The sequence below is a fragment of the Dipodomys merriami genome, unplaced genomic scaffold, assembly GCF_024711535.1.
Source record: "Dipodomys merriami isolate MVZ:Mamm:240054 unplaced genomic scaffold, mDipMer1.0.p SCAF_39, whole genome shotgun sequence".
Taxonomy (NCBI): Eukaryota; Metazoa; Chordata; class Mammalia; order Rodentia; family Heteromyidae; genus Dipodomys; species Dipodomys merriami.
The window spans coordinates 1,663,640-1,691,370 of record NW_027205492.1 but is presented as its reverse complement, the minus strand read 5'-3'; the positions used below and the strand labels follow the sequence as shown (position 1 = coordinate 1,691,370).

The following is a 27,731-nucleotide window of genomic DNA, read 5'->3' as shown; positions in this document are numbered from 1 at the left end:
CTGAGTCCCGTTACCGAGGCGGAGGAGAGACCTGGTCACCAAAGGTTGGCAGAGGATGGCTGAGAAGAGCAGTCTGCAGAGTTATCACCCCCACCCCACACCCCCCAACGAGAGTGCGCCCAGGAGGCGCTTGGAGAGGTGGTCCAAACACTGTCCTCTCCGCTCTAGATGCTGCCCCGCGGGGATGGGTTTCTAAGATCAGGGTATCCTGCCATGGAGTGGGTAGCTCTTTGGGGGAAGAAAAAACAAACAACCCCAGGGCTCTGGCTTCTCTGATTGTCGCCTGGTACCCGCAGGTGACCTGTCGCCGTGTCTGGGTGACGTTCTGGAGAGGGGGGTGGGGATGGCGCTCTGCGGGCCCGCGCTCCCGTTCCCTTCTTAACCTCTCGCTTGCAGCCGGCGTGGGGCGGGGGTCTGGCAGCGGAGGAGGGGGCTGGCGGAGGAGAGCGGCGCGGCCCCAAGTTTATGCTAATCCGCGCAGAGCCCGCCTCCTGCCTCCCCTCTGCGGCCCCAGCCGCGAGCAGCGCCGGCCACTCGGCGGGACGCAGCCACCACCACCGCGCGGCGGCGCCCGGCGGCCCAGCGAACCGGGGTGGGGGGGGCGCCCCAGGGCGGCGGGACCCCGGGCCGGCCGGCGGAGGAGGGGAGGCGCAGCGCAGTGGGCCCGAAGGGGGAGCGGGGCGGGGTTGGGGGGGGGCTGGTCATCGCACGGGGCCAGGTGGAGACCAGGGGACCACGATGGGCCGCCGCCGCCTGCAGGTCTGGCTGTGCGCCTTGGCCGCGCTGCTCTCGGGGGCACAGGCTAAGGGCACCCCGCTCCTGGCGCGGCCCGCGCCTCCCAGTGCCTCCCGCTACAGCCTCTACACGACGGGATGGCGCCCGCGGCTGCGCCCAGGGCCGCACAAGTAAGCGCGGGGGACCGTGCAACCACGGGAGGGAGGGAGGGAGGGAGGGAGGGAGGGAGGGAGGGAGGGAGGGAGGGTGGGTGGGCTAGGGCCCACGCGGCGGGGCGCCACTCCCACCTGCCCGCACCATGCCTGGAGGGGGTGTGTGGGGGTGGGGTGGGGCTGGGAGGCGTTGAGGTCCCCAGGATGCCCGGTCGTGGCGCTGAGTGGGCCATGGATGGACTGGTCCTGGTGGGCGCCCCACTCTCCAGGAGACTTGGCGAAGTGAAATGAGCAGAGGGGTCCTGGCGCGGTGTCTGGGATCCTGGCAGTGCCCGCGGAAACCTTTCCAGCAAAGTAACATTTTCCAGCTGTGCTGTGAGCAAACTCCAGCGCAGAGGACCAGGTGGAGGGAGAGGAAGGACTGTCCCGCCCTGGGAACGCGTGGGGGTTCTTCCCCCCTCCCACCCCCCCCACCCCCAGGCCTTCTCTCTCCAAGGCCTTACCAGGTAGTAGTAGGTCCGTGGAGCCCTGCACCCGACCACTAATACCCATCTGTGGCCAACCTGGCTCCAGAAACCCTGTGTGGCTGCCTGAGTATCTGGTGGAGGCGCTGGTGCCATGAGCTCTTTTTGTGCCACAGGCAGGCATCCACCCCGGTTGGCTCGTATCTGAAGTTGCACTCTAATTACGTTTGAGAGGTACTGTAGGATGACAGCGCCAGCCCACTGCCACCTCTAGTGGGCCTGAGCACATCACAGCAAGCTTTCTGGAGGAGGCAGCAGAAAGAACTGGTAGTTCACAGGAGCTGGAAGGTTGCATCAGGGGAGGAAGGAAGAGAAAGCTGATTTCAGAAGAGCCACTACATTGGGGGGCAAGGGGAAGGGGGCAGATATTCGAAGCCTTGAAACCCAAGATAAGGAGTTTGGGACAGGTGAAGGAATTGGAGAGTGGAAAATGTGCCAAAGCAACTGCTCTAGAATCCACGCAGGCAGAGTGGGCAGCGATACCAGGTTGCTGGTTCTTTGTAGCACTTAACCCAGTGGGCCATGGATCAAGGACACAAGTAACAAAAAGTCCAGACTGGGCCCAGTCCAAAGATACTGCACCCCGGGCAAAGGCCCTGGCTTCCAGGAACAAGGAGAACAGACAAAAGAGGGTGTGTGAGTCTTGATGGCCTGCTGGGAGCAACAAGTGGGGGAAAGAGGGAGGTGGCCTTAGAGGGCTTGACTCAGGCCCTATAATCCAGGGACCGTTTTCCCCTGTAGGGCCCTCTGTGCCTATGTGGTACACAGGAACGTGACCTGCATCCTACAGGAGGGAATAGAGAGCTACGTGAAGGCCGAGTACCGGCAGTGTGGATGGGGGCCTAAGTGTCCTGCAGCAGTCACGTGAGTACACCCCTATTTTATCCACTTGCACAGCCCAAGCCCTCGTTTTACCTCTAGCTGAGAATAGAGCCTACTCCACAAGGTGCTGCCATTCCTTGGATTTCAAAGAGCCTACCAGAGCCCCAGGAAAGGAGGCTAGGTAAGACTCCTCCCACCACCAAGGTTTTGAACTTGGGACAGGGACTCACCCCTGGAGACAGAAGCAGGGTCAGGTCGGAGCCTGGAAAGCCCATGAGATCAACAGGAGGGTCCCCAAGAGAAAAGCAGCACAAGCCTAAAAGGAAGTGGTGGAATCTGGTGAAGGAGAGGACAGTCATTCAGATAGTGGTTGATGCCACAAGGCATCAAGACAGGGACCCTGAGAAGGAGGGGCATACAGGAGAGGGGGGCTTCCACCTGCATCCTCCATTCACTGGACTCATAGGCCCTAAAAGGCCTCTCCCATTCCAAAGCAAAGAAACCCCTGGGAACTGGCATAGAGATGGAAAGATATCCAGACTCTATGCACACTTCCAAGGGCAGCCCTTAATACCCACTAGGGGACAGGAATCTTTGTCCACAGGTTCAAGATCCTGCTCTCTTGTCCTGCTACCTAGGTACCGCTCAGTGCTCAGACCCAGATACAAGGTTGGCTACAAGACAGTGACAGACCTCGTCTGGCGTTGCTGCCCTGGTCTTGCTGGAGAAGGCTGCCCTGAGCACCTCACCGATCATGGGGCCACTCCACCCCAGCAGGAGCCGGAAGCCCAGATTCTCTCAGGGCAGCCAGACCCAGGCCCCAGGCCCCCTCCCTACAACAGAGCGGCCCCTAGTACCCATGGTGAGTCTGCCTGTGGACAGCCTAGCTACTCAAGAGACTAAGATCTGAAGGCAGGCAAGTTGGTAAGATACTTATCTCCAATTAACCAACCAAAAGCTGGAAGTGGAGGTGTGGCTCAAGCAGTAGAGTACCTGCCAACCTTGAAAGAAAAAGCCAAGTGAGAGCCTGAGACTTCATTCAAGCCCTAGTACACACACACACACACACACACACACACACACACACACACACACACACACACACACACACATGCACGCACGCACATGCACGTACACACACTGGGCATAACACGTAATCTACTACTGGCATTCCTATTTGATGGCTCAGAGCCAAGGCCGCTGTGACCAACAAGAAGGTAGTTTTGAATAGAAAGCCTCTTGTGCCATCTGGCAGGGTGACACATTGTGTGAGCCAAGCTGATGATGTTTCTGGGGTCTCTCCTTTTTCCTAGGAAGGAAAGGCCCAGGGCTGTTTGGTGAGCGGCTGGAACGCCTGGAGGGGGATGTCCAGCGCCTGGCACAAGCATATGGTACTTTCAGTGGCCTGGTGGCCAGCCACGAGGATCCCAGTAGGGTGACTGGTGGCCCGAGGGCTCCCGCCGCCCCTCCTGTGGGCTTTGGGGTCATCCCTGAGGGGCTTGCAAATCCCAGAGATGGAGCTGGAGGGTCGCTCCCACCTCCCCTGGGTGAGATCCTGAGCAAGGTGACAGAGGTGAGCAACACGCTTCGGACCAAGGTGCAGCTGCTGGATAAAGTGCATGGACTGGCTCTTGGCCATGAGGCCCACCTGCAGCAGCTGCGGGAGGCGCCGCCGTCCCCTCTGACCTCCTTGGCACTGCTGGAGGAGTATGTGGATAGACGGCTGCAACGACTCTGGGGGAGCCTCCTGGATGGCTTCGAGCAGAAGCTGCAAGGTGTCCAGAGTGCGTGTGACCTGCAGGTGCAGGAGGTGAAGCAGCAGTGTGAGGAGGGCCAGGCGGCCAGCCAGCGGCTACACCAGAGCCTCGATGGCCGGGAGTTGGCCTTGCGTCAGGAACTCTCACAACTGGGTACTCAGCTGCAGGGTCTGAGCGTGGCTGGAGGAGCCAGATGCTGTAGCCAGCTGGCTTTGATCAGTGCCCGTGTGGACAGCCTCGAGAGGAACTTGCAGGCAGTCACTGAGGCCCAAGGAGGCCCAGGCACTTCGGCTAGGGATGAGCTTTCACGCCTCTCTGCTGCTATGCTTGAGGGAGGTGTCAATGGACTCCTCGAGGGCCTGGATGCCATCAATGGGACAGAGAATGGAGCTAGAGGTTGCTGTCTGAGGATGGAGATGGGAGGCTGGGGTGTGGGTGGCTTCGGGTCCATGCTGGAAGAACGTGTACAGAGCCTAGAGGAGCGTCTGGCCACACTGACCGGGGAGCTAAGCCCTGATGGTGCTCCAGCCGGAAGGCCAGCGCGACCCCTGGTGCAGACAGAGCTGGCAGTGCTAGAGCAACGCCTGGTGTCTCTGGAGACCTCGTGCACCCCCAGTACTACCTCAGCCATCTTGGACAACCTTGTAGCCGAGGTGAAGGCCTGGCAGAGCCGGAGTGAGGCCCTTCTACGCCAAGTGGCCAGCCATACAGCTTTGCTCCAGCAGCTCAATGGCACTGTGGCAGAGGTCCAGGGGCAGCTGGCAGAAGGTACTGGCAGCTCACTCCAAGGTGAGATCACTCTGCTGAAGGTCAACTTGAACTCAGTGAGCAAGTCACTCACAGGCCTCAGCGACTCTGTCAGCCAGTACTCAGATGCCTTCTTGGCTGCCAACACATCCCTGGATGAGCGAGAACGCAGGGTAGAAGCTGAAGTCCACGCTATCCAGGAGCAGGTCAGCAGTCATGGCTCCAGGCTGCGAGCTGGACACAGGCAGGTCCTAAGCCTGCAAGGGGAGCTGGAGCAGCTCAAGGCAGGTGTGGCCGATGTGGCTGGGGGCCTGAGCCGCTGCCAGAACACAGCTCAGGAACTCCAGCATGCGGTGGGCCACTTTGACCAGAGGGTGGCACAAGTAGAAGGCACATGTAGAAGACTGGGCTTACTGGCCACCAGCCTGGACAGCTTGCCTACTGAGCCGCTTGGGTCCAGAGAGGGCCTATGGAGCCATGTAGATCAGCTGAATCGCACACTAGCCCAGCACACACAGGACATCGCCCGACTCCGGGATGACCTGCTGGACTGCAGGGCCCAGTTAGCTGAGCACATGAGGTCAAGGCGAGCCAACTAGGCACATCGGACAACATCTGAGCTCCAGATCCTTCCTACCTACTCTGGGAACATTAAACCTAGAGCCTAGCCTTACCCAGCAGCACTTCCCAGCCTCCCCTGGCCAGCCTAGAGCTCTATGTGATTGTCCCAGCCATCAAGAGCCATCTTCAGGATAGCGGTCAAGACAAGGCCACCATGCCTACAGACCAGGCTGGACTAAAGAGACCACACACACTCTCTAGTCTGCAACTTGTTTGTCTGAGAGACACATCAGCATGGATAACTGTGTTAAGATCTCCAGGCCCAGGCCCACGCAGAGGCCAATCCACAGCTCCCTTTGCCTGTCCACAAGGCAAAGCAACCCTTGGAGGCATCTGTTGCTTTACCCCTTGGCTTCTGTCCCTACAAGACTAGAAGGAAGTTTGTGTGGGAAGATGATCTTCAATGGAACCCTTCTCATACCTGGCAGCTTCACAGATGCTGTTTGTGAACCAAGGACCAGAGGCTACCTGAGGTTCCCAGCTCCCCCACACATTCTTCAGGACAGAACAGAAGCAGAGACCCAGCAGCGTGCTCTCTGTATTCCCTTTGATCTTCCCTCATGGTGAGGGTGTAGGCAGCTGTATATCCCCAGAGGAAAGAATTGGATCCAGGCAATTTGTTTGGAGACTCTGACCTGATGTATTTGTTTGTCTCATTTTTCCCAAAAGAACAAAGTTTCCTCTTCCAGCTGGATACTGGTGGCTTACACCTTGTAATCCTAGCTACTCTGGAGCCTGAGACCTGAGGATCACAGTTTGAAGTCAGCCTGGGTGGGAAAGTTCATGAGATTCTCCAGTTAGCCAGCAAAAAGCTAGAAATGGAGCTGTGGCTGAAGCGCCCAAGCCCTGAGTTTAAGCTCCAATACTGGCACACATGCATGCACACTCATGCATACACACACACACACACACACTCATACACACACAAACACACACAGGGAAAATCTTTTGCTCCCCTCCCCCCAGGTCAGTACCTCTCTGCCAAGAGCAGCTTAAATTTATGTCAAGGCTAGGAGGTGGCCAGACCCTGAGAAAGTGGCCATAGCTGGAGGAGAAGGGTTCCAGGCATGCTGTTAATGCCCTTGCAAAACCCCAGTCCTGCCAAGGTGTTTACACAGTGCTGAGGAATTCAGGTACAAAACCATCCAAGGGCAAGTGGAAAACGCGAGGATTCCTCCAGCCTGCGTGGTTCCCAGAGGCTCCGACGCCTCTGCTGAAGCACTCGGCATCACTGCTGACCACAGTTCTCACCCGTGCTGTCTTCAGGTCCCCACAGCCCTGCCCTCTGGGTTCTGGACATTTTAGTGTTGTGACACAACACTGTTGGAGAGCAGGTTCTGGATTAAAGCTTTCAGTGTGAAGGTGGTTTCTTCCTTACAGCAGTGGGGGAGGGGAGGCTGCTGGAGTTGGTGCCCTACACTCTGCAGAGCCTGGGCCAAGAGCTCTGGGCTGGGAATGTGGCTTGGAGGTAGAGTGCTTGCCTACCATGCATAAAGTCCTGGGTTCGATTCCTCAGTACCACATAAACAGAAAATGCTGGAAGTGGTACTGTGGCTCACGTGGTAGAGTGCTAGCCTTGAGCAAAAGAAGCTCAGGGACAGTGCGCAGGCCCTGAGTTCAAGACCCAGGTCTGGCAAAAACAAAACAAAAAGCTCACTCTGCAGACGAGCACTGACCTGACCAGCAGAGGCTGGGGTGAGGATGAGGCAAGCACAAGCCATATTCCCTGAGCCTTTATGTGGCCCCTGGTCACCTTCACTGATGTGAAAGGTGCCCTGGGTGTCCAGGCTTGGGCCTGAGATACCAGGGCACCAGCAAGGAGAAGCAGATGCCTGGCTCAGCCGTGGGGCAAGGGGAGGGCCATACAAGAGCCTGGCTTTGGAGGGTCCAGTCTAGGCTTCCAGAAAGGAAGATGTGGGGGCAGTTGCCTCCTGCTGCCGCCAATACCTCTTCCTTCTTCCTCCAGACTTCAGGACTCGGTGGGGCTTCCCTCTTTGCTCTGTTCTATCAGGAATACAGATAAGGCTCCAGGGTACAGAGAGAACCCTGTAAGGGCCTAGGTGACAGGCATTTAATTGCTACAGGTAAGAGGAATGTTGAGGCCTGTGGCTTAGGGAGGAAGAAAAGGTGTCTGGGACCTGACTTCCAACCCCCTAATCCTCCCAGATTCCCAGTCAGTCCTGGGCCTGTCCAGGAAGGAGGAGACAGGGCAGGCTCAGACCAAGGCATCAAAGTCCACAGCAGGCAGTGGCTCCCGCCAGTAGCAGAAGTTGCTGAACTCGGGGTTGGCCAGGTCTGTGCTGGGACCACGAACTAGAGGTGGGAAGAGGAGCTCCACCACCTCGCCAAGCCGATCATACCTGTGGGCAGAATGGAGCAGTCCTGACCCCCTGAGCACCAGGCCAGAGTTTATCCCCACAGGTGGGGAACCTCAGCATCCATTCAGGATCTTCCCACCGGAGGAGGTGAAATGGGAGTCTGGGGAGAGGCTGGGACATGGCAGGGCATGGGGGATATGTGGCCTCACGTGGATTTGTGATTCTTTATGTGTTCCTGGCTGAGTTCTCCCCGAGGGTTGACTGTGAAGATGCGGGACTCGGGCAGTCCCACCTGCTGGTAGGCAAAGACATCCTGTGGGAAACAAGAGGACTAGGGCAGTGGTACGCAGGCTGCTGGCGGGGGGAGGCTAGATGGGGTGCAAACATGGGAAAGGAGCACACTCACATTGGGCCTGTTCCCAAATGCGGCATAGAAGGGTTTTCCGTGGGGCAGAAACAGCTCCTGGATGTCACTCAAACAGGCAACTTTGAACACCTCTGGCTTCTTCTCAATTACCTCCCTGGGACAGCCATGGACATGGATAGAGAAAGGGGTCCAGAGAGAGGGGCTAGGTCAGATGACACCAGATGACACCTGCCCTAGTCCCAGCTGATACCCATAGTGAACAAATGCCAGGCCTGCATTGTGCCCACCCCCTACCCCCAAGGGCTTGTGGGCTTGTGAAGGTTGGTTACCTGTGGAGGGCGGAGAAGAGGCTGCTGGGAGACAGCAGGATGGGGCCCTTGGGGAGGCCACAGCCACCCTCGCTCACCCACTGCAGGTACCCCTTGGTGAGGTCGGCCATGCCAATGGCTCTTGCTGAACAGTACAGAAACTTGTACCCATTTCTGGGGGCGGCAGGGACAGGATGGTACAGAATTACAGGCGTTTGGTCAGACCTGTCCTACCTCCTTCCTGTTTCCCACCCTGGCCTTCAAACCCAGAGAGAGGACTTTGCAGGAGAAGGGACTTAGGGAAAATAGTTAGGCCCAGTGGGCCAGAATGGAGGACAGTTTCCCCTAGCCAAAGCCAACAGGTGGGCAGCTCATGGGAGCACTAAGGAACAGGAAGAAGGCCTCAGTGCTCCACAGACCTGTCAGGCTGCTTCTCTTATGAGCCCTGCTGGTCCCCAAGTCTGGCTTTCAAGGGCAAAGGTCAGGATGGCCTAAGACATTTGCTTTCTTCTTCCCTCCAACTAGAAATCTTGCTCCAGACCCAGCCCAGCACTCACAGGTGGATTTTGTGGTAGAGACTAGTGATGCCCTGGTGCGTCCAGTCTTTCCCCAGCTGGGGCAGAATGTGGCCCAGTGCGTCTGACCTAGAGCCAGGGAGGAAGAGTCACTCCGGCTATCCTGCACGGTTCTCATGTTCCACAAGTGTGACCCAAGGGGGCCCAACCCTTATCCCCAGGATAGCCCACCAGAAAGAAAGGGACCACACTGCTCTCCCCCCACCAAGGTCAGAAGGAGGCATTCTCCATATAAGATCAGCTGAGGCTCACTTGGTGATGGTGCCATCGATGTCAGAGATGACCACCTTGTCGTCCCATTTCCACAGGTAGATGGTGGCCTTGCAGCGGCAGGTGCCCTGGTACTGAGTGGTCACGCTGAAGACCACATCATTGGCTCCTTCATGCAGGTTCAGGCACCGCTGGAGCCAGGCAGGAAAAGGTATCGTGATCTGCTAGCACCAGGCATTGCCCACCCCCTCTATAACCACGGCCTTTGATCTCCAAAGGCCCCTGGTTCTCTTCTTCCTCCAAGCTCAGAGACCGTTCCTGAACGGTCTGGTAGACACACAGAAGATGCTGGTCAGATGCTTCGCATAGCACTGGGCCTGGAAGCTGTGACCTCCCTTTACTCCCCTATGAGATGAATATTAGACAAGCCATGCCTGTGACTCCCTGCTCAGATTTCTAGTCAGCCCCAAAGCTGGGGCTGTTCTTGGCATGGAGATACCTCATTGAAAAATGGAATTGCCTTCCAGTAGGGTCTTCACAGGGAGTCCCTTTCTAGGGCTGGGCTGCCCGGCTCACCATCCTCATAAAGAGAGACCTATCCCTGAATGGGGTCCATAGAGAAGGATGGTGACATCTATGCCCTGGCTCACCCTGAAGTGGATATGAGCCCCACCAGACAGATGACAGTTGCTCTGTACCAGTCTGGCTGGACCCTCCTGACCTCCTCTTTCTCTTAGGAAGAAAATATGTTGCTACCACAGACTCCACCCATTACAGAGCTCAGGGAACACATGACACAAAGCATTGGGGTTGCCAAAGTCTAAGGGGCTGTGATCAGCATTGATTCCTTGAGTGTCGTTTACAAAGGCCAACCCAGAACCAGCCCATTTTTTGTGCAGGTAGATATAACAGAACCTATTTCCACTTAGAGGATCAGACAAAGAAATGAGATGGCAGGTAGAGAAGTGAGCTCCTGCCCCTGGAGGCATTTAAGTCAAAGCCATCAGGAACACTGCCCAGATGATGGATGCTCGCCTTTGGTGACCTGTGTCTCATCTAGGTCCAGAGGAACTCAGGGACAGTTAGCTCTCTGAGTTAGTCCCTGAGTTAGACAGTCCTACCTCCTACACACACACACACACACACACACACACACACACACACACACACACACACACACACTTACAATCTGATCAGAAGAGAGGCGGAGGGACTTCTTGTAGGTAGGAATGAAGGCTGGAGTGGGTAGGGGTGGAGACGGGGCCTCGAGGATCACAGGGCTGTCAGGGGCATCGTCATCGCTGCTCAGAACTTCAGTCTTCTCTCTGTGAGCAGCATCATTGTTTAGGCCACCTCCCCCAGCCAAAGGCTCTTCATGTAACGTAAGTACTGACCCTTGGCTCTGGGGACGAGCAGCCTGGAGCCTGATTCTTGTCACTCCACAGGCCACCCCCTCCCCGTCTCTCTGGGGCTGAGGGTAGAGGTCCAGGATGCCCAGCCCCAGTGAACCTTCACAGCCAGATGCAGGGCCTGCCCTGGAATTGTTGGTTTGTTTTTTCTGAAATACCTGGCAGTCACCCTGGAGCTTATTTCTAGTCCCCCTTGATTTGGCATCAACCCATCCTAGGTCACCTTCTACCCAACTTCTGGCAGCTGGTTCACTTCAGAAGTGAGAAAGGAAGAGGCCAAGCTGAGGGAGCAGAGAAGGAGGGGAGAAGAAGAGAAAGGAGGGAGAGGTGGGGAGGAAAGGGGAGGGGCGGGGAGAGGAGGGGAAAGACTTTGTCCTGCTTAACACAGCAGCCCCTCATTTGAGCCAAGATACTGCCTGTTTCAGCTTTGTCATTTCCTGGCTGAGGGACATGTAATATGTCCATAGGCCTCAGTTTTCCAATCTGCGAAACAGAGGGGGGAGGCAGGCATATTTCTCAGGAAAAAGTAGTGTTTGCAGAATGACCAAGAACCATGATGAGTAGGGGGCGTGGCCCCTCCCCTCCCCTCCCTTGAGATCCTTCCAGGCTCCAGCTGTAGAGCCCACTCACCCCTGCTGGTCTCTGGCTGTGATTTTCTCCCTCTGGACGCTGCGCTGTGGGAAGAACACCCATCAGTGAACCCCACCTCCTGCGTTGTGTGGGCCCCGGTCTGGGACCATGACCACACACCTCCTCTGCTGGGAAGTCCCTGCGACGCCAGGAAAACCACCACCGCCCACCCTTCCGGGGCATCTTCTCTTTCTCCAGCTTGTCCACGGTGCTCTGTGGGCAGATGAAAGCCATGGAAGTTCTTTCTGCACACCACAAACCTACTTTACTCGACCTTGGGAGCCCCCCCCAACCCCCAAACACAGAGTCTCAGCTAACCCTAGAGTAACACTGTTGTCAACACTTGGAGGCCCAGGAAGAGCACGCATGCGCACGCGCGTGCTACCATGTGGCATCCCCAGGATACCGGCCAACCTCCAAGACCCATACAGGCAACCTCGGAAGGCCAGTGATCCTATCCCATGAACTGCCTCTCTCTCTCTCCATATGTTCCCATCGCTGTCTGATTCGGGAACCATGACCTAGTGGGAAAAATGCTGATGTGTGCTACATAACCCCAAATGGAGCCCACCTGGGAGACAGTTGCAGAATGAGAACCTAAGTCAGGAAGATATGAGATAGGAGTGGATCAGCGAGGTGACCCCTTGCACGGGGAACAGGCTTTTAGGCCTTTTAGACCCTCTGAGGCCTCCAGTGGTCTGTTTGTCTGATAAGGTAAAGAGAGTCAAGTAAAAGGATGACTCTCTTCTTCCCATAGGCTCTGACTCACAGCCGGATGAAAAAACCAGCTGTCAACATCTGGCTGGTAATACGCTTTGAGCAAACCTAAGGCAAGAACAATGACTCAAGTCAGGGTGGTGCCCTGATCAGCTCTCTGAGGGCAGAAGGGACAGTCATAGGCTGGCACTCTAAGAGGGCACAGTCCTCTGAGAGAAGGAAGGAAGGCCAGGTAGAAGTTAGGAGGGAATGAAGAGTTCATTTCCATCACTGGGCATCATTACATGCTCTGCCCTGTCCCGATCAGCTCCCAGACTACCCAATGGATGCCCACTCAGTAGACCCCTGTCATAGCTCACCGCACCCTAAGACCTCTCCTTTCCAGCACTTGGTTGAATTTAATACTCATCTAGGTGAGTATTCATTAGTATGGACAGTTTCTATTTGGTTCCTGATGGCTCCCAACGTGGGCCTGACACAGAATAGGTACTCAACAAATGTGTGCTGACCAATGGGGCTAGTACCCACCCCCATCCAAGCCTGGAGGGGTAGTTATAGGAGAAGGGGAAGTGTGGGACCTCCTCTCCCAGGCCTCCTCTTTCAGACTCAAAATCCTCCTGTTGAAGATTTGTTCCAGGGCTGGGAATGCATCTTAGTGGTAGAGTGTTTGTCTAACATGCATGAAGCCCTGGGTTTAGTTCCTCAATACCACATAAAAAACAACAACAACAAAAAAAACGGAAGTAGCACTGTGGCTCAAGTGCTCAAGTGCTAGCCTTGAGCAAAAGAAGCTCAGTGACAGTGCCCAGGCCCTGAGTTCAAGCCCCAGGATCAACCAAAAAATTAAAAAAAAAAGATTTGTTCCAATTTAGGAATATTTATTTAGCCCTTTTCTGATTTTTTTATGGATAATGCTAAGAATAATTATGTGTGGTTAATGACAGGAAGGGGAAACCAAAAAATATTTATCTGGGGGGTAAACAGTGAGGATATTAAATATGTAAAAGGGATTACATTACTATTTCAGTAGCTATCTTTTTTTTTAAGTATTCTTTTTTTTTTTTTTATTGTGAAAATACCGTACAGAGGGGTTACAATTACATGGGCAAGATAATGAGTACATTTCTTTTTTCTTTTTCTTTCTTTTTTTTTTTTTTGTCCGTTGTGAGAATTGAACTCTGAGCCTGGGCACTGTCCCTCAGCTCTTCAGCTCAAGGCTAGTGCTCTACCACTTGAGCCAAAGCACCACTTCTGGCTTTTTCTAATTATGTGGTTCTGAGGAATCGAATCCATGGCCTCATGCATGCAAGGCAAGCACTCTACCACTGAGCCACCTTCCCAACCCTAAAGAGTACATTTCTTAGCAAGCATTGTTGCCTCCTCCTTTGTTTCCCCTTCCCATCCCTTCCCATCCTTTTTCTGATTTTTTTTTTGGGGGGGGGGTCGGTCATGGAGTTTGAACTCTGGGCTTGGGGACTGTCCCTGCACTGTTCAGCTCAAGGCGAGCGCTCTACTGCTTGAGCCACAGCGCCACTTCCAGTTTACTGGAGATAAGAGTCTCACAGACTTTCCTGGCCAGGCTGGCTTTGAACCGAGATCCTCAGACCTCAGCCTCCTGAGTAGCTAGGATTATAGGCGTGAGCCACCGGCACCCAACCCTTTTCTGATTTTTGTTCTGAGTTCCTGAGCTATTGCTGGGCAACCATGTCCACACCCACACAAGGACAAGCAGGGCTTCAGGTTCCTTTCTGCCTCCTTCCCCAGAATACCTCTTATAGCCAGTGGCCACACCACTGCTTACCCTCTACTTCCTTTCCACGCTCGTCAGACCCCAAGGCTATGGCCCCAGCAATGTTCTAACCATTACCTTGGGCAAGTTCTTCTGGAAAGCTTGCAGGGAGAGGATTATGGGAGCAGCCACAGCCCAGTTATAGTGCCTGGAGAGACAGAATCGGGTGCCAGGGCTGCTGCAGCTATGGGGTCGTGAAGAGGGGACTGCTCAGCCCACCAGCAGCCCCGGACTGCTACTCACTTCTCATTGATTTTCACCACGAGATTTGGGTCATCCAGGAGCCCGGGGTTTTTGGTGAGGTCCTGATAGGAGACCATGTGCTGGTTGAACTTCTCTGGACACAGGCAGAGAGTGAGGGATAAGGCTGGTATACCCTATGTGATCTGCTTCCCATGGAGCTCTGGGGCTCCCCCATAATCTCCCCCATACCTCCTTCCCCTTGGTTCTTTTACCTGGCAAGTTTCCTCCCTATCTCTGACACTTGCACTTGATCCCCCACACCCCGGAACTACAGAATAAGTCAAGGCTTTTTAGAATCAAGCATGTGCTTCATGGGGACCGGGGACTGCCCAGCCCCTGATGGTTGGAGTGGGCTCCACAGGTCACAGAATGGCCGAGGAGCCCAGCCTAGCCTCATACCCCCTGGTACCCCACCCTTACCAGTCTTCCCTGCCTCCCCCTGGTTCCTGAAGGGGGAAGGGCTCTCCTCTGACCCCCATCTTGGGTCATGGTTAAACATACCCAGAGAGATGTCCCGGCTGTCAGCCAGGCCACCACAGAGGGATAGTGCTATCATGTCCACAGAGTCCTGAAGAGATTCTGGCACACGTTCAAGGTTGGGGCTCCCCAGGAGCTTTTGGCTGGTGGGCTCACTCCACCTCCTGGCCCCCATCCCACAGTCACTGGAGGTAAAGAGGCCCACTGTGAGATAAATCCAAGGAAGGCTGACCTAGATCCCACCCACCCCCCACCACAAACTCCTCCTAAGCCCTTGACTGTGGTCCATAGGCCCCAGGAACCCCAATCCCAGAGCCCAGGCACCTCTGTGGGAAGTAAAGGGCTGCATTTTCAAAGTCCAGGGAGGGCAAATCATCCAGGTAGATGTCACTGGGGCCCAGGTGCTGGCTTCTCTTCAGCGAGCCTGAGGGAGGAGGAGGGGACACTCACAGACTGAACACATGTTCAATGGTGTGAGCAGCTTGTGGCTGCTTGCCTTTGGATGCCCTAAGGCAAGGTTGCCCGACAGCCGTTTCGGCAATGTCAGAAACATGTCAGGTCTGCCACTGCAGACGAGGTATTTTCTGTGGCTGCAGGAGCCACTCAAAATGGGGCTCGAGTGATAGAGAAGCGAAACTTATTTTTTTTCTTTGATTTTAATTCATTAGCTGCTCTCCATTCCTTGGGATGAAACCTTTCTCCTGCTTTGCAGTTCTCTATGCCTAGTATCCTATCCCCTCTGGTGAGATCTGGTTCTTTTTTTTTTTTTTTTCCTTCTTCTTCCTGGTGCCAGACAGGGCCTTGTGCTCTGATTTAGCTTTTTCTTTTTTTTCTTTTTTTTTTTTTGCCAGTCATGGGGCCTGAACTCTGGGCCTGGGTGCTGTCCCCCAGCTCTTCAGCTCAAGGCTAGTGCTCTACCACTGGAGCCACAGCGCCACTTCCAGCTTTTTCTGGTTTTGTGGTGCTGAGGAATCGAACCCAGGGCCTCATGCATGCGAGGCAAGCACTCTACCACTGAGCCACCTTCCCAGCCCTGGTTTAGCTTTTTCATTCAAGGCTGGTGCTTTACCACTTGAACCACTATTCCACTTCTAGCTCTTGGCTGGTTAATTGGAGATAAGAGTCAGATTTGTCTGCCCGGACTGGCTTTGAACCTCAATCTTCAGATCTCAGCCTCCTGATTAACAGTTGTGAGCCACGGGCACCCAGCTGGAGATACGAATCTTTATTTTCCACATCCATATTACCCACCCAGAGAGGCCTTTCCTGATCATGCAATGTAAATGATCTCCATTCTAACCAATTGCTCCTGGATCGTGCCCTTTCTTGTTAGTGGAGGTGATACTTGTCTCCCGCATGGGACTGTAAGGCTCACGAGCACTGGAGCCAAGCACAGTGCCTGGCATACAACAGGTGCTCAAGACATGTGGCGTTCCAGAGCTGGCCCAGAGGATAACCTGAGGCCAAGAGAAGCAATACAAGGGGGTGTCCAGCCATCACTCACCTTTCCTCTTGGGGGTCTCTGGCTTCCCAGAGGGAATGGGGCCCTCCAGAGTGGCCCAACTCCAGGATTTAGTGGCAGGAGAGAGGGCAGCCCCTCTGGAGCTCTCAGTGCTAGTTTCTTCACTCTCTAGGATAGGGAGCGGGGGGGCTCCCAAAGCCTCCTTCCAATGGGACTCCACATCACGCTGAAGCAGGTGAGCACTAGATTGGGTTTGCAGGATTGGGGGTCCCAAAGGGTCCACAACCACAGAGGAGGAGGTGCTGGATCTCCCTGGAGGAGGAGAAGGTACCCCGGCGCCACTGTCAGGAACCAGCAAGGACTCTGGCCGCTCCGCTTTGGCCACCTTCAAACAAATATGGGAAGATGTAGGCTGGAGCACAGCTGGCCCTCCATACCCACAAAGCCTTTAGGAAGGTGATCTGAGTTCAATCTTGACCTATGGGGGTGGGGAGGAGAGGGGTGCAGAGAGCCCCCAGAAGACAGAGACTGGAGGATAAGATGGAGGAACTCACCTTAGGCAGCCTTCCCCAGGCCCACTGCATGTGGGACTCAGCTCTCAGGGGACTGGCCTCTGGTGTCTTTAGCTCCAGCTCCGAGTCACTCTTAGGGGACATTAACCCATCTGAGGAGAGGCTGCATAGAACAAGTTCTCGAGACTCCCCCTGGTACGCTGCCTCTCCCAGCCACCCAGCCCAGCCTGGGAGGGAAATATGCACAACACATATGCCCGTGTTGAAGATGCAAAGATATAAAGAGTATATACATACATAAAGAACTCCCACAAATCTACAATGACAAGGCAATCCAGTTTTGTTTTTGTTTGTGTTTTTGTTTTGGTCATGGGGCTTGAGCTCTGGGCTTGGACGCTGTCTCTGTGCTCTTCAGCACAAGGCAAGCCCTCTACCGCTTGAGCCACAGCACCACTTGGGGGTTTCTGGTGTTTAATTGGAGATAAGAGTCTTCACGGACTTTCCTTCCCAGGCTGGCTTTGAACCATGATCCTCAGATCTCAGCCTCCTGAGTAGGTAGGATGACAGGTGTGAGCCACTGGCACCTGACCTCCAATTTTTTTTTTAATTATCAAAAGACTTGATCATTTCACTAAGGAGAAAGGCATAAAATGTGTTCTCTGAGTCATTAGTTATCCGAAAGATGTAAACTGAAAACACTCAACTTGAGTCTGGAGTACTGATCCACAGCCCACCTGAGTGCTTACCTGGCCTTGGGGGGGCACTCGCCATCCGAGTAGGGGTAGATGTCTTTGGACTGTGGTGAGGGTGTCCCTTCCACCTGGTCACTGCCGAAGAACCAGAGGAAAATGCTCACTGATAAAGTAGACTGCCCCAGGCATGAGAGCTGGGACATCAGGGGGTATAGAGGTGAAGCAACTAAAGCCCAGAAAGGTCAAGGCCCTTGCCCAGAGTCCCACAGCATCAGCAGAGGATACAGCACTGGGACCCCAGGTTGTTGTCTCCTGCCCCCTCAGCATCCATCTTGTGTCTACACACCTTAGGGACTCAGGCTTTGGCTTCTCCAGTGGGGACAGCTCACTCTCCGCACCCGCCTCCAGCTCCTCAGAACTGGAATCGGTGGTGACTGTGCCCTCCTTCCGCTTGGGTTTCCTCCTGCGTCGCCTCTTCCTCCGCCCGGTGAGGACGAGGCCCTCGGGCTCACTGGCTGTGCCAAGCTGAGAGTCCGAGGGGCCACCAGACAGTCCCCCCCACGGGATGGGTGAGGTACAGAGGCGGGGAGGCACGTCTTCCTGGGGGACAGACCCGGGGGGCAGCGCAGCGAGGGCTCAGGGTGGGCTGGGCGGCTCTCACCCGCTCCTCCTGAGCCCTGCTGCGGCCCAGACCCAGCACTGAGTTAGTTTGGGGTCCAGAGCAGATGTGGAGGATGGACAGCGATGGTGGCATCATGGCCTTCCAGCCATGGCAGCCACCGCTGGCCACAGAGATCCTGGAAAGAGGTAACACAGCCCTAGGGAGCTGCCAGACATCCAGGGAATTAGGCAGAAACATGGGCCTCAGCCTCCTTTTGCTCACATTGTAGTGGGCATTTCTTCTCCTTTAAGACCCAGCTGGAGGGCTGGGAGGGTGGCTCAGTGGTAGAGCGCTTGCCCAGCATGCAGGAAGCCCTGGGTTTGATTCCTCAGAACCACATAAACAGAAAAAGCCGGAAGTGGCGCTGTGGCTCAAGCAGCAGAGTACTATCCTTGAGTAAAAGAAGCTCAGGAACAGTGCTCAGGCCCTGAGTTCAAGCCACAGGACTGGCAAAAAAAAAAAAAAAAAAAAAAAAAAAAGATCCAGCTGGATACTAGCTCTTCCAGGAAGCCCGCCCTGACCACAGCTCTAACTCCTTCACTGCCATGACCAAATTATTCCATCATTTGTCAGCCAGATTGGTCTGGAACTTTCTTTGAAGGCAAGGGTCACTCTTGTCTGAGTCTGCTGCGTAGTGTCTGATTATATAGTAGGAGCTCAATTAAAGTTTGACAAGTTCAAGCAGTTGAATTTTCTTTCTTGGCTTGTGCTAGATTCTGCCTTTTTTTGCATTCCAACTGCACATGTCAACAGCAAACCCAAACAAGCCAGACCTTATGCTCACAGTGTCCTGACCATTTCTCATCACACTTGTCTTCTCTGAGCTGCCCGAGAAAGGTGTCCCCAAAGCTCAAGTGCCTCCCTCTTCTCTCTCTCTTGTCTTTCGTGGGGCTTGAACTCAGGGCCTGGGTGCTGTCCCTGGGCTCTTTTGCTAAAGTTGAGCTACAGTTCCACTTCTGGTTTTCTGTTCGTTAGTTGTAGATAAGAGGCTCACAGACTTTTCTGCCCAGGCTGGCTTAGAACTGTGATCCTCAGATCTCAGCCTCCTAAGTCTCTAGGATGACAGGCATGAGCCACCAGCACCCAGCTTGGTACCCCTCTTCAGAGTCCTTCCTGAACTTCCTGGGATGTGGGTCAGACCAAGCTGGCTCCTCTCTCTGGTCTCCGACAACAAGCATCTCATGAAGATGCCAGCTGAGCCTCTGTACAAGATTTCTGCCCAAAGGGAGCTGTGGAGGGCAGGGTCAGTGACAAACCCCAAGATTCACCCAGAGGGAAGGGGTGGGGGCAGGCACAAGCTAATGGTAACTCACCTCATCGCTCTCTAGCTCCTGCACGAAGAAGGCCTCCCCACTGTCCCCCAGCTTCATGTGTAAGTCCACAGGCTCCCCGTTGATCTCGATGTCCACCTGCAATGTGGGTAGCTGACAGGGTCATGTGGGCAGCACCTGAGCCCTGCATTTCATGCTCCAGACCACTGGGACTGTAACTCCTTGCTGTCCCAATCTCTGCTCTTCCTGGAACGATCTCTCTCCAAAACTCAGCACAGCTGGCTTCCTGTTTCCATGTTTCTCTCTCTTGCTCACCCACAAAGCATGGCTTCAACCCAGACCCCCAGGCTGCCAACTGTGTGGACAATGGTGAGAAATAACTACTCGCTGGGCAGTTGGTCCAGTCTAATCTTCACAGCCACTCTAGCTGTGGCTCCTATCATTACTTCCATTTTATAGATGAGGAAACTGAGGCTTGGGAAGGGTATTAAGTAATTTATGAGGAAGTGGTTTCATAGCAAGGGAGTCTATGAGCTCAAAACATCGGAGTCCACAGTCCCAAACTCTTATCCTCTGAGGCACACTGTCTCCTCCAGGATATATTTCCCTAGCAGGAAAGGTTGGAAGGTTCACTGTTGCTTCAATGTGAAGAGGGATCTGGGACCGCTTTACCGCTATTCATACATGGACCTGGCTGCTTCTAACTAGTTACTGTATACCAGTACTGGGGCTTGAACTCAGGGCCTGGGAATTGGCCCTTAGCTTTTTTGCACAAAATTTATGCTCTACCCTTGAGCCATCATTCCACCTCTAGCTTTTTTTTTTGGTGATTAACAAGAGATAAGAGTATCACAGACTTTCCTGTGCAGGCTGGCTTTGAACCATGAGCCTCAGATCTCAGCCTCCTGAGTAGCTAAGATTATAGGCAGGAAGCGAACCTTGGAGAGTCCCCAAATACTTGGCCTGGGGACATCACCAACAGTTCCCATTTACACTCCCACACCATACCACCATCACTAGGGAGGTGGAGCCCGTCCATGGTATTGGGTGGAGCGATCATCTTGAAGACATAACACAATTTAGCAAGAACCCAGCATGGCCACAAGAACCTGTGGTCACAGCATCTGTGGATGCCCAACTGTGCTTCTTCCCTGGACATACAGAAATCCTTCCAGACCCACCCAAACCCCCAAACCATCCCCAAACAGTTAATGAGTACACTAAAGAAGAGAAATCTGTCTATCCCTCCCCCCCCCCCGCCCCCAACCAACTAAGGAAGGCAAAGTCCTCTCCTAGGACTGCCATGGCTGCCTTATCATTTTGGGAGTGGGAGTGTGTGTGTGTGTGTGTGTGTGTGTGTGTGTGTGTGTGTGTGTGTGTGTGTGTGTGTGTGTGTGTGTGTGTGTGTGTGTGTGTGTGTGTGTGTGTGTGTGTGTGTGTGTGTGTGTGTTATGTGTGCTGCTAGTAGGGCTTGAACTCAGGGCCTGGCCTCTCTAGGCTTCTGGCTTTTTGCTGGTTACGTGCAGATAAAGAATCTCATGGAGTTTCCTGCCTGGGCTGACTGCAAATTTCAAATAGCCTCCCGAGTAGCTAGGATGACAGTTGTGAACCATTACCATTTGATTGCTGCCCTATCTATGTTTGTTTTGGTCAGTCATGGGGCTTGAACTCTGGGCCTGGGTGCTGTCCCTGAGCTCTTCAGCTCAAGGTGAGCACTCTACCACTTGAGCCACAGTGCCACTTTCAGTTTTCTGGTGAGTTATTGGAGATAAGAGTCTCATGGACATGGGGCTGGGAAGGTAACTCAGTGGCAGAGCACTTGCCTTGCATGCATGAGGCCCTGAGTTCGATTCCTCAGCACCACATAAGCAGAAAAAGCTAGAAGTGGTGCTGTGACTCAAGTGGTAGAGCGCTAGCCTTGAGCTGAAGAGCTGAGGGACAGCACCCAGGCCCAGAATTCAGGCCCCACAACCAACAAAAACAAAAACAAGAGTCTCACGGATGTTCCTGCCCAGGCTGGCTTTGAACCGTGATCCTCAGATCTCAGCCTCCCGAGTAGTTAGGATTATAGGCATGAGCCACTGTCGCTGCCCTATCTTGAAAAACCCACTCACAGTGACCACGCTGCACTCACCACCTTCTCTCTTGACCTCAGGACGCCCAGCTTGCCGAAGCGCACGTGGAAAGGTGAGCACCTAAAGGAGCCATCCACCTGCTTTACCACCAGCACGTCGATACCCCCGCTCAGCGTGGCCGGGTTTAGACCCCGGTACAGCTCCTTCACAGTCCCAAACACCGTCTCGGCCAGCTGTCCCACGTAGTTCATGGCTGGTGCTGGTAGAGACAGGCACTGCCACGCTGCACCAAGGCTTCCTCCGTGGAGAGCGTTGGCAGCCTGACCACCAGATGCCTGGGCTTACGATCTGTCCTGCCACAGGGAGCACCTCTGTGTAGTCACAGCAGCTGAGCCGGGGAAAGAGAGAATGATGGGAATCCCCAAGATGGATGTAGTCTAGCCTCAGCTCACCCACCAATCTGCTGCTGGACTCTTGAACAGCCGGCTTCCTTCTCCAGCTGCTGATCTCCACATCTGAACAAATAAGAACACAGAGTAAGACAATACCTGGGTGTCAGAGCCTCTAAACGCCATGACGCATGTTAATGATCACAGGGCTTCATGGGCATGGCTCACTTAATCTCCACAACAACCCTGCAAGGCCGGCAGAGCCAGTGCTATTATTATTCCTGTTTACCCAGGAGCCAGCAGAGGCTCAGAAAGGTGGAGAGACTTGCCCAGTGTCTTATACCTGGTAAGGAGAGGATCTGGGATTCAAACACAGGGAGAGAGCCCCTAGAATGACCCCACTATGAAAAAAGAAGGAGGTAGGCAATGGGGTAGCCTCACGGTAAATCAGCCCCAAGTTCCCTGCTGGGTAATGAGTAAGGTCTTAAAGGAAGTGGGGAGAGGAGGTTTTTCCATCTGAGAAATAGGTTGAGCTGCCTTACGCTTCCTGCTTCTCGACATTAAAAGGGGACTTGCTGGTGCATTGTGGCTGAGTTGTGGAAATCAGGAGTAGGATATCCCAAGTACCTAAGATTTGGTTCAGACCCATTCCTGAGGGCAGACACGTAAGGCCGAGTCTTGCCTATAATGTGAGGCTGAGGACCTCACACTTCAACTTCTTTCTCAGTTTTCCTGGTGGGGGATGTCTGTCCTCAGCCCACCTCCCAGGTCAGGCCCACAGCCTGCCTTCGGGGTCTGCAGGCTCCAGTTTTCAGCCCTCAATATCAGCTGGTAGGCTCTCAGAGCTACATTCTGGCCTTGGGCCAGAACTGCTCCTTCCCCTCCAATCAGACCAGTCCCTCCAGCTCTCCCGCTCAGGGAGCCAGGGCTGGGTGAGAGGCTGTGGTAGCCACACAGAAAAGCCAGGGCTCGAATGAGAGCCACCTCCAAGGTGGCATGGTATCCACTGTACCAGCTGCAGCTCCTCACACCTGCCCTGCTGGTTAGGCCAGCGACTTGCTTTCCCTCTGGCTACCGGGATCATCTCACTTCCCCAGAACCCTGGGGAAGACATGCAAGATCATCTCTCCAAGAAGGTAAAGGACAGATACAAGGATAAGTGACTTACTCAAGCTCTGTTAAGGTCATAGTGTTCAGATTGTATGGTAAGTAATGACTCAGGGCTCCTGACTCCATACCACACGCTCCTTCCAGACCATGGTCCCCAAACCACACCACAGCTGTCTACAGTGAAGGAGGGCAATCCAATCTACAGCCACCCCCATATAGCTTTGTGACGCATTGCATTCAGAATGTAGTCCAAGCAGGCACCAGTGGCTCACTCCTATGATCCTAGCAATTCAGGAGGCTGAGAGCTGAGAATCTTGGTTCAAAGCCAGCCTGATCAGGAAAGTCCATGAGACTCTTATCTCCAATTAACCAGCAAAATGCTGGAAGTGGAGGTGTGGCTCAAGTGGTTAAGCACTAGCCTTGAGCAAAAAAGCTCAATTCTGGCGCGCACGCGCATACGCGCACACACACAATGTGGTTTATATGCCAGTGGCAGCAGCATCACAAAGAGCTTGTTGGAACTGTGAAATCTTGGGCCCAACTCAGCCCTTTTGGGTTTATATCTACAGTTTTAGCAAGATCCCCAAATTCTGCCTGTGCCATTTAGTGCTGGAGAAGATCTGGCACAGTTTTCATAGTCCACAGCCTACTCTTGGAAGAGCCTGAATGACAAAAATCCAACAGACAGCATTTCTCAGGGAATGCTGCTAACCACATGTCCTGTACAGAAGATTCCTTCAGTCTGTATCAGAGCTTCATAAGCAGGGGGCACAGCATGCGTGCGTGCGTGCATATGTGTGTGTGTGTGTGTGTGTGTGTGTGTGTGTGTGTGTGTGTGTGTGTGTGTGTGTGTGTGTGTGTGTGTGTGTGTGTGTGTGTGTGTGTGTGTGTGTGTGTGTGTGTGTGTGTGTGTACTGGGACTTGAACTCGGGGCCTGGTTGCTATCCCTAAGCTTTTGTGCTCAAGGTTAGCATTCTACTACTTAAACTGCTGCTCTACTACTGGCTTTTTGGTGATTAGTTGGAGATAAGAGTCTCACAGGCTGAGCACCAGTGGCTCACACCTCTATTTGTAGCTACTCCGGAGGCTGAGATCTGAGGATTGAGGTTCAAAGCCAGTCCAGGCAAGGAAGTCTATGAGACATGTATCTCTAATTAGTTACCAAAACAACCTCAGTGGAGCTGTGGCTCAAAGTGGTAGAACTCTAGCCTTGAGCAAAAAAGCTGAGGGACAGCACTCAGGCCCTGAGTTCAAGTCTCATAATGGGTACACACATACAAAAGTCTCAGAAACTTCCTCTCTGGGTTGGCTTTGAATCACCATGTACAGATCTCATCTCCCTGAGTAGCTAGGATTACAGTATTGAGCCTCTAGTGCCTAGCTATGAGGTACAGCGTGAATTGCCAAAATGAAAACAGAGTAAGATGAAATTCTTTGGACCCCTAACCTGTCACCCAAATTCAGTAATTTTTTATTTATTTAATTTTGCCAATCCTTGAACTCTGGGGCCTCTGTCCCTGAGGTTTTTCTGCCCAAGGCAAGTGCTGTACTGCTTGAGCCACAGCGCCACTTCTGGCTTTTTTTGAGTAGTTTTATTGGATCTAAAAGTCTCACAGTTTCCTGCCCAGGCTGGCTTCTAATCATGATCCTCAGATCTCAGCCTCCTGAGTAGGTAGGATTAAGGTGCAAGCCACAGGTGCCTGGCCTCAATAATTATTTTATCTGTAAGGCACCTACTGTGTGTACTATGACTCTAGGTCTATGGAGACAGACAGACTGACAAGGACAGGTGTCTATCTAGTGGAAGCTCAGGAAAAGCAGAGAAAACTCAGAAATAAAGGAGTGACTATGGGAGGCACAGAGCAGGGTTGGGGGCAAAGGTCTGACCAGCTGGAGGCTCGTGCCTGTGCTATCTGGAGAGCTGAACTGGGAAGAAGGGCAGCAGGCTCTGCTTACTCTAGCATACTTCTCAACCTCAACATTACTGCTGGGGTTGGGGCCAGAAAATCCTTTGTTGTGGGAGCTATGCACTGTACAATGTTTAGTGGTATCCCTGTGCTCTGTCCATTAGCACCTCCTCTCCCCCAACCCAAATTGTCTCCAAAAATTACAAAAATCACCCAGCTGAGAACCACTGACTTCGCTGACAGAGCCAGATGGCAGAGAGTGACACTCAGGGGCTGCTTGGATCCGGCTCAGACCCATCAATGGAGTATTCTCAGGCAAGTAACTTTCTGGGCTCACTTTCTTTTCTATGAGACAGGTCTCAATTCAGAAGAAGGACAGCTAAGCCAGGTACTGGTAGCTCATGCCTGTAATCCTAGCTAATCAGGAGGCTGAGATCTGAGGATCACAGTTCAAAGCCAGCCTGGGCAGCAAAGTCTGTGAGACTCTCATTGCCAATTAACCACCAGAAAAGTAGCGCTGTGGCTCAAGTGGTAGAGTGCTCACCTTGAGCCAAAGAGCACAGGGACAGCACCCAGGCCCAGAGTTTAAGCCCCATGACTGACCCCCCCCCAAAAGGAGGACAGCTTGAATGTTACAGACATCTAGAATTCTGTCCTCTCTCTGATCCTTTATCTCACCAATGGATGCTCCCCACATCTGCCTGGTCAGCATTTGTGGGGAAGGGGCTTCCTTCTGCCTAAATCCATTCTTGAGGGCATTTTCTTTTCCTAGGACCTAACTGCTTCCTTGGGCTTCTCTAGACACAATGATGTCTATTTGACTTTCCTATATAACCCTCTAACCTCCAAACTAAATGAGCTAAAACTAATATTCTACTTTCATTCCCTGGAAGACCAGTCCCACTGGATGCCCAGACAAGCTGAATGTCTCTAAGGATACACTGACATGCCTCCCTTCCAAGCCCTCTGAATTTTGCCGCCAATGTCATATTCGTATGACCTCTCCTTTATTCTCCAGCTGCCCTAGGTCAAGGCTTTATTCCCAGATGCCCTGAGGGTGGATGACAGCAAAGCATTATGGGTAAGAGCATCATGGCCAAGACAGCTCATGTCTCTGAGTCTTAGTTTCAGCTCTGAAGTGAAGATAACATCAGGAATGTGTAATGATGAGACAATTTGGGTAAAGCTGTGTCATCCAATAAGTGTGTCACTTAGCAGCAGCAGCTTTTTTTTTTTTTTTTGGCTTTATCACAGCCCCTCTCACCCGGGGTGGCCCTGAGGGCACTGGAGTAGGGCGGCCCATTTGTGCAGTTGGCAGTTTAGACAAATTAACTTGGTATTCAAAGCCTGGAACAATGGTGGTCCCACTTATTTGCAAGATGAGCATGTGACTCTAGGCAGGCCTCACAGGGTGCCCTGCCCAAGCGGAAGACCTGGCTCTTGGGAACGTCTACAGGTCTTTGTAGCCTCTATCCATAGGAAAGCCAGAACAAGCTTCCTGAGTCTGAGCTCTCAGTCCCAGATCTAGGCAGGAGAAGGGTGGGGCTCTTCAGCTAGGATGGGAAGCGGCAGAAGGCTGAGCATTTCTCCTCCTGCTGCGCCTTTTCCTCCTTCTTCATCTTTTTTTTTTGGGGGGGGGGTGTCCTGGGGTCTCAGACAAGAACTCTACCACTGAGCTATATCTTTATTCCCAAGTAGCCATCTTTCTCTTGCCCTGGAAGACAGAAAGTGCCAGCTCAGCTCCCCAGATGGGTTCAGCAATCAGTGTCAAGGCAGGCAGGGTAAAGGTCAGACCTTGCCCTGACACTTAGCACCAGAGAGGATGGGTGTCCTCCTCAAGGTCACAAGATTGGCCTGAGGTGAAGCTGGGTCAACCTCCCAGGAAGGTTTTGTTGTTGTTGTGTTGTTTTGTTTGACAACACCTTCCCTCCAGATTCCGTGCTGTCCTTACCGAGGGAACCCACAGTCCCGGTGCCAGGAGGAGAGAGGAAGTGAGCTCCCCCCCCCCCCCCGCCCCTGCCCAGGCGTCCTAGAGGCAGATTCAGGCCCGCAAGCATAAAAGAAAAAGGTCAGAAGGCAGGACAGATGGACAGGATGGAAGAGAAGTATCTCCTCCCCGCCCTAGGCAGGGCCCTACCTGGGAATCTGTCCACTGGCCCTGGAGTCACCGCCTCTACCTGTGTGCACCGGCTCCACAGGTGAGTATCTGCAGTTTGCAAACCACCTGGTGCTTCCGCCTCCTCCAGGACACCGTGAGAACCCCGGCCCCGCCCCTTCCACCAGCCAGGTGCCGCCTCCGCGGGCCACGCCGCGCCTAGGCTCCACCCCCACCCCGGAGACCCCGCCCCCGTCCCGCCCCCACGCCCAACGGCGCTTTCTCCTACGGAGGCTGGGGCGGGGCCAGCCTGCCAGGCGCCGCCCCCACGCCCGGCCCAGCCCAGGCGCCCTTTGGCCCAGCGCCCCGACGGCCCCGCCCCTTGTTCCTCAGACGGGAACGGGGCGGGGCGCAGAAGCGGCGCCTTTGGAACGGAGCCGACCCAGGTCTTCCTGGCTTTGTTTCCAAGTTCACTCGGTGATCGCGGGCAAATGCTTTCCTCTCCCCCCCCCCCCCCCGGTCTTGCCATTGGCTAGGGTTCCGAGATCACAGAGCGTGAAACGATTCTGTGAGGCGCATGGCGTTCAAATCTCCCATCCTGGGGGGCAGCCTTCCCTGACATCCCTCAGCCCTCCGTCTAGCCGGGCCCCTGTGCGCGCACAGCCCACAGTTGTCATTCATTTTTGACTTTGATTAAAGCCACACTGCTCTCTTTCTTGCTCTCATCTGCCCCCCCCCCCCCGCCTCTGTGTGTTGTCTCTGTCCATACCCTCCTGCCCTAGCTGCACTCACGATGTCTGCTGTTTAAACTACACAAGAGCTCAGCACAGTGCCTGACAAACAGCCGGCGTTCAACAAATGTTTGTTTCTTCATTCCCTCCACCCGGGGCCTTCCTTCGTGGAAGGGCAGTGAAGGAGCAATGCCTACACTGGCCAGCAGAGGGCGCACCGTACCCAGCCTTCTCACTCGACCCGGCTTCCTCTCCCCTTGGCAAATAGAGGGGAGGGGGAGGGGAGAGGGGAGAGGCCTGGTACCTCTGGGTTCCTGTACCATGGGCAAGGCCCAAACCGAGAAACGGTTTGTTCCCTTTACATCTATGCTTCTTTTGCCTTCCCTGGATCAAAGACTTCTCCCACCACTCATGAGGATGTATGG

General features: G+C 54.0%; 2 protein-coding genes across 4 annotated transcripts; one reads left to right on the top strand and one right to left on the bottom strand.

Moving 5' to 3' along the window:
* Positions 1-738: 738 nt before the first annotated feature.
* On the top strand, positions 739-6,033 carry Emilin3 (elastin microfibril interfacer 3). Of its 2 annotated transcripts, none has more exons than XM_069989765.1 (4): positions 739-905; positions 2,153-2,275; positions 2,872-3,095; positions 3,547-6,033. In XM_069989765.1, exons 1-4 carry the CDS (start codon positions 739-741, stop codon positions 5,334-5,336), a joined length of 2,304 nt encoding a protein of 767 aa, XP_069845866.1. In that variant the 3' UTR covers positions 5,337-6,033. The 2 variants fall into 2 exon arrangements, with proteins under 2 accessions (XP_069845866.1, XP_069845867.1); XM_069989766.1 differs by having other exon boundaries at positions 2,872-3,099; positions 3,686-6,033.
* Lpin3 (lipin 3) lies at positions 5,975-26,718 on the bottom strand. 2 transcript variants are annotated; one of them, XM_069989763.1, is made up of 20 exons: positions 26,618-26,718; positions 21,134-21,589; positions 19,042-19,137; positions 17,414-17,667; positions 17,122-17,202; positions 16,418-16,538; positions 15,906-16,248; positions 14,726-14,825; positions 14,426-14,586; positions 13,925-14,018; positions 13,760-13,829; positions 11,296-11,388; positions 11,176-11,219; positions 10,323-10,461; positions 9,179-9,327; positions 8,909-8,995; positions 8,373-8,525; positions 8,083-8,197; positions 7,886-7,989; positions 5,975-7,718 (listed from the first exon to the last, which is right to left on the bottom strand). In XM_069989763.1, exons 2-20 carry the CDS (start codon positions 21,323-21,325, stop codon positions 7,574-7,576), a joined length of 2,541 nt encoding a protein of 846 aa, XP_069845864.1. In that variant the 5' UTR covers positions 21,326-21,589; positions 26,618-26,718; the 3' UTR covers positions 5,975-7,573. The 2 variants fall into 2 exon arrangements, with proteins under 2 accessions (XP_069845864.1, XP_069845865.1); XM_069989764.1 differs by lacking the exon at positions 11,296-11,388.
* Positions 26,719-27,731: the final 1,013 nt, after the last annotated feature.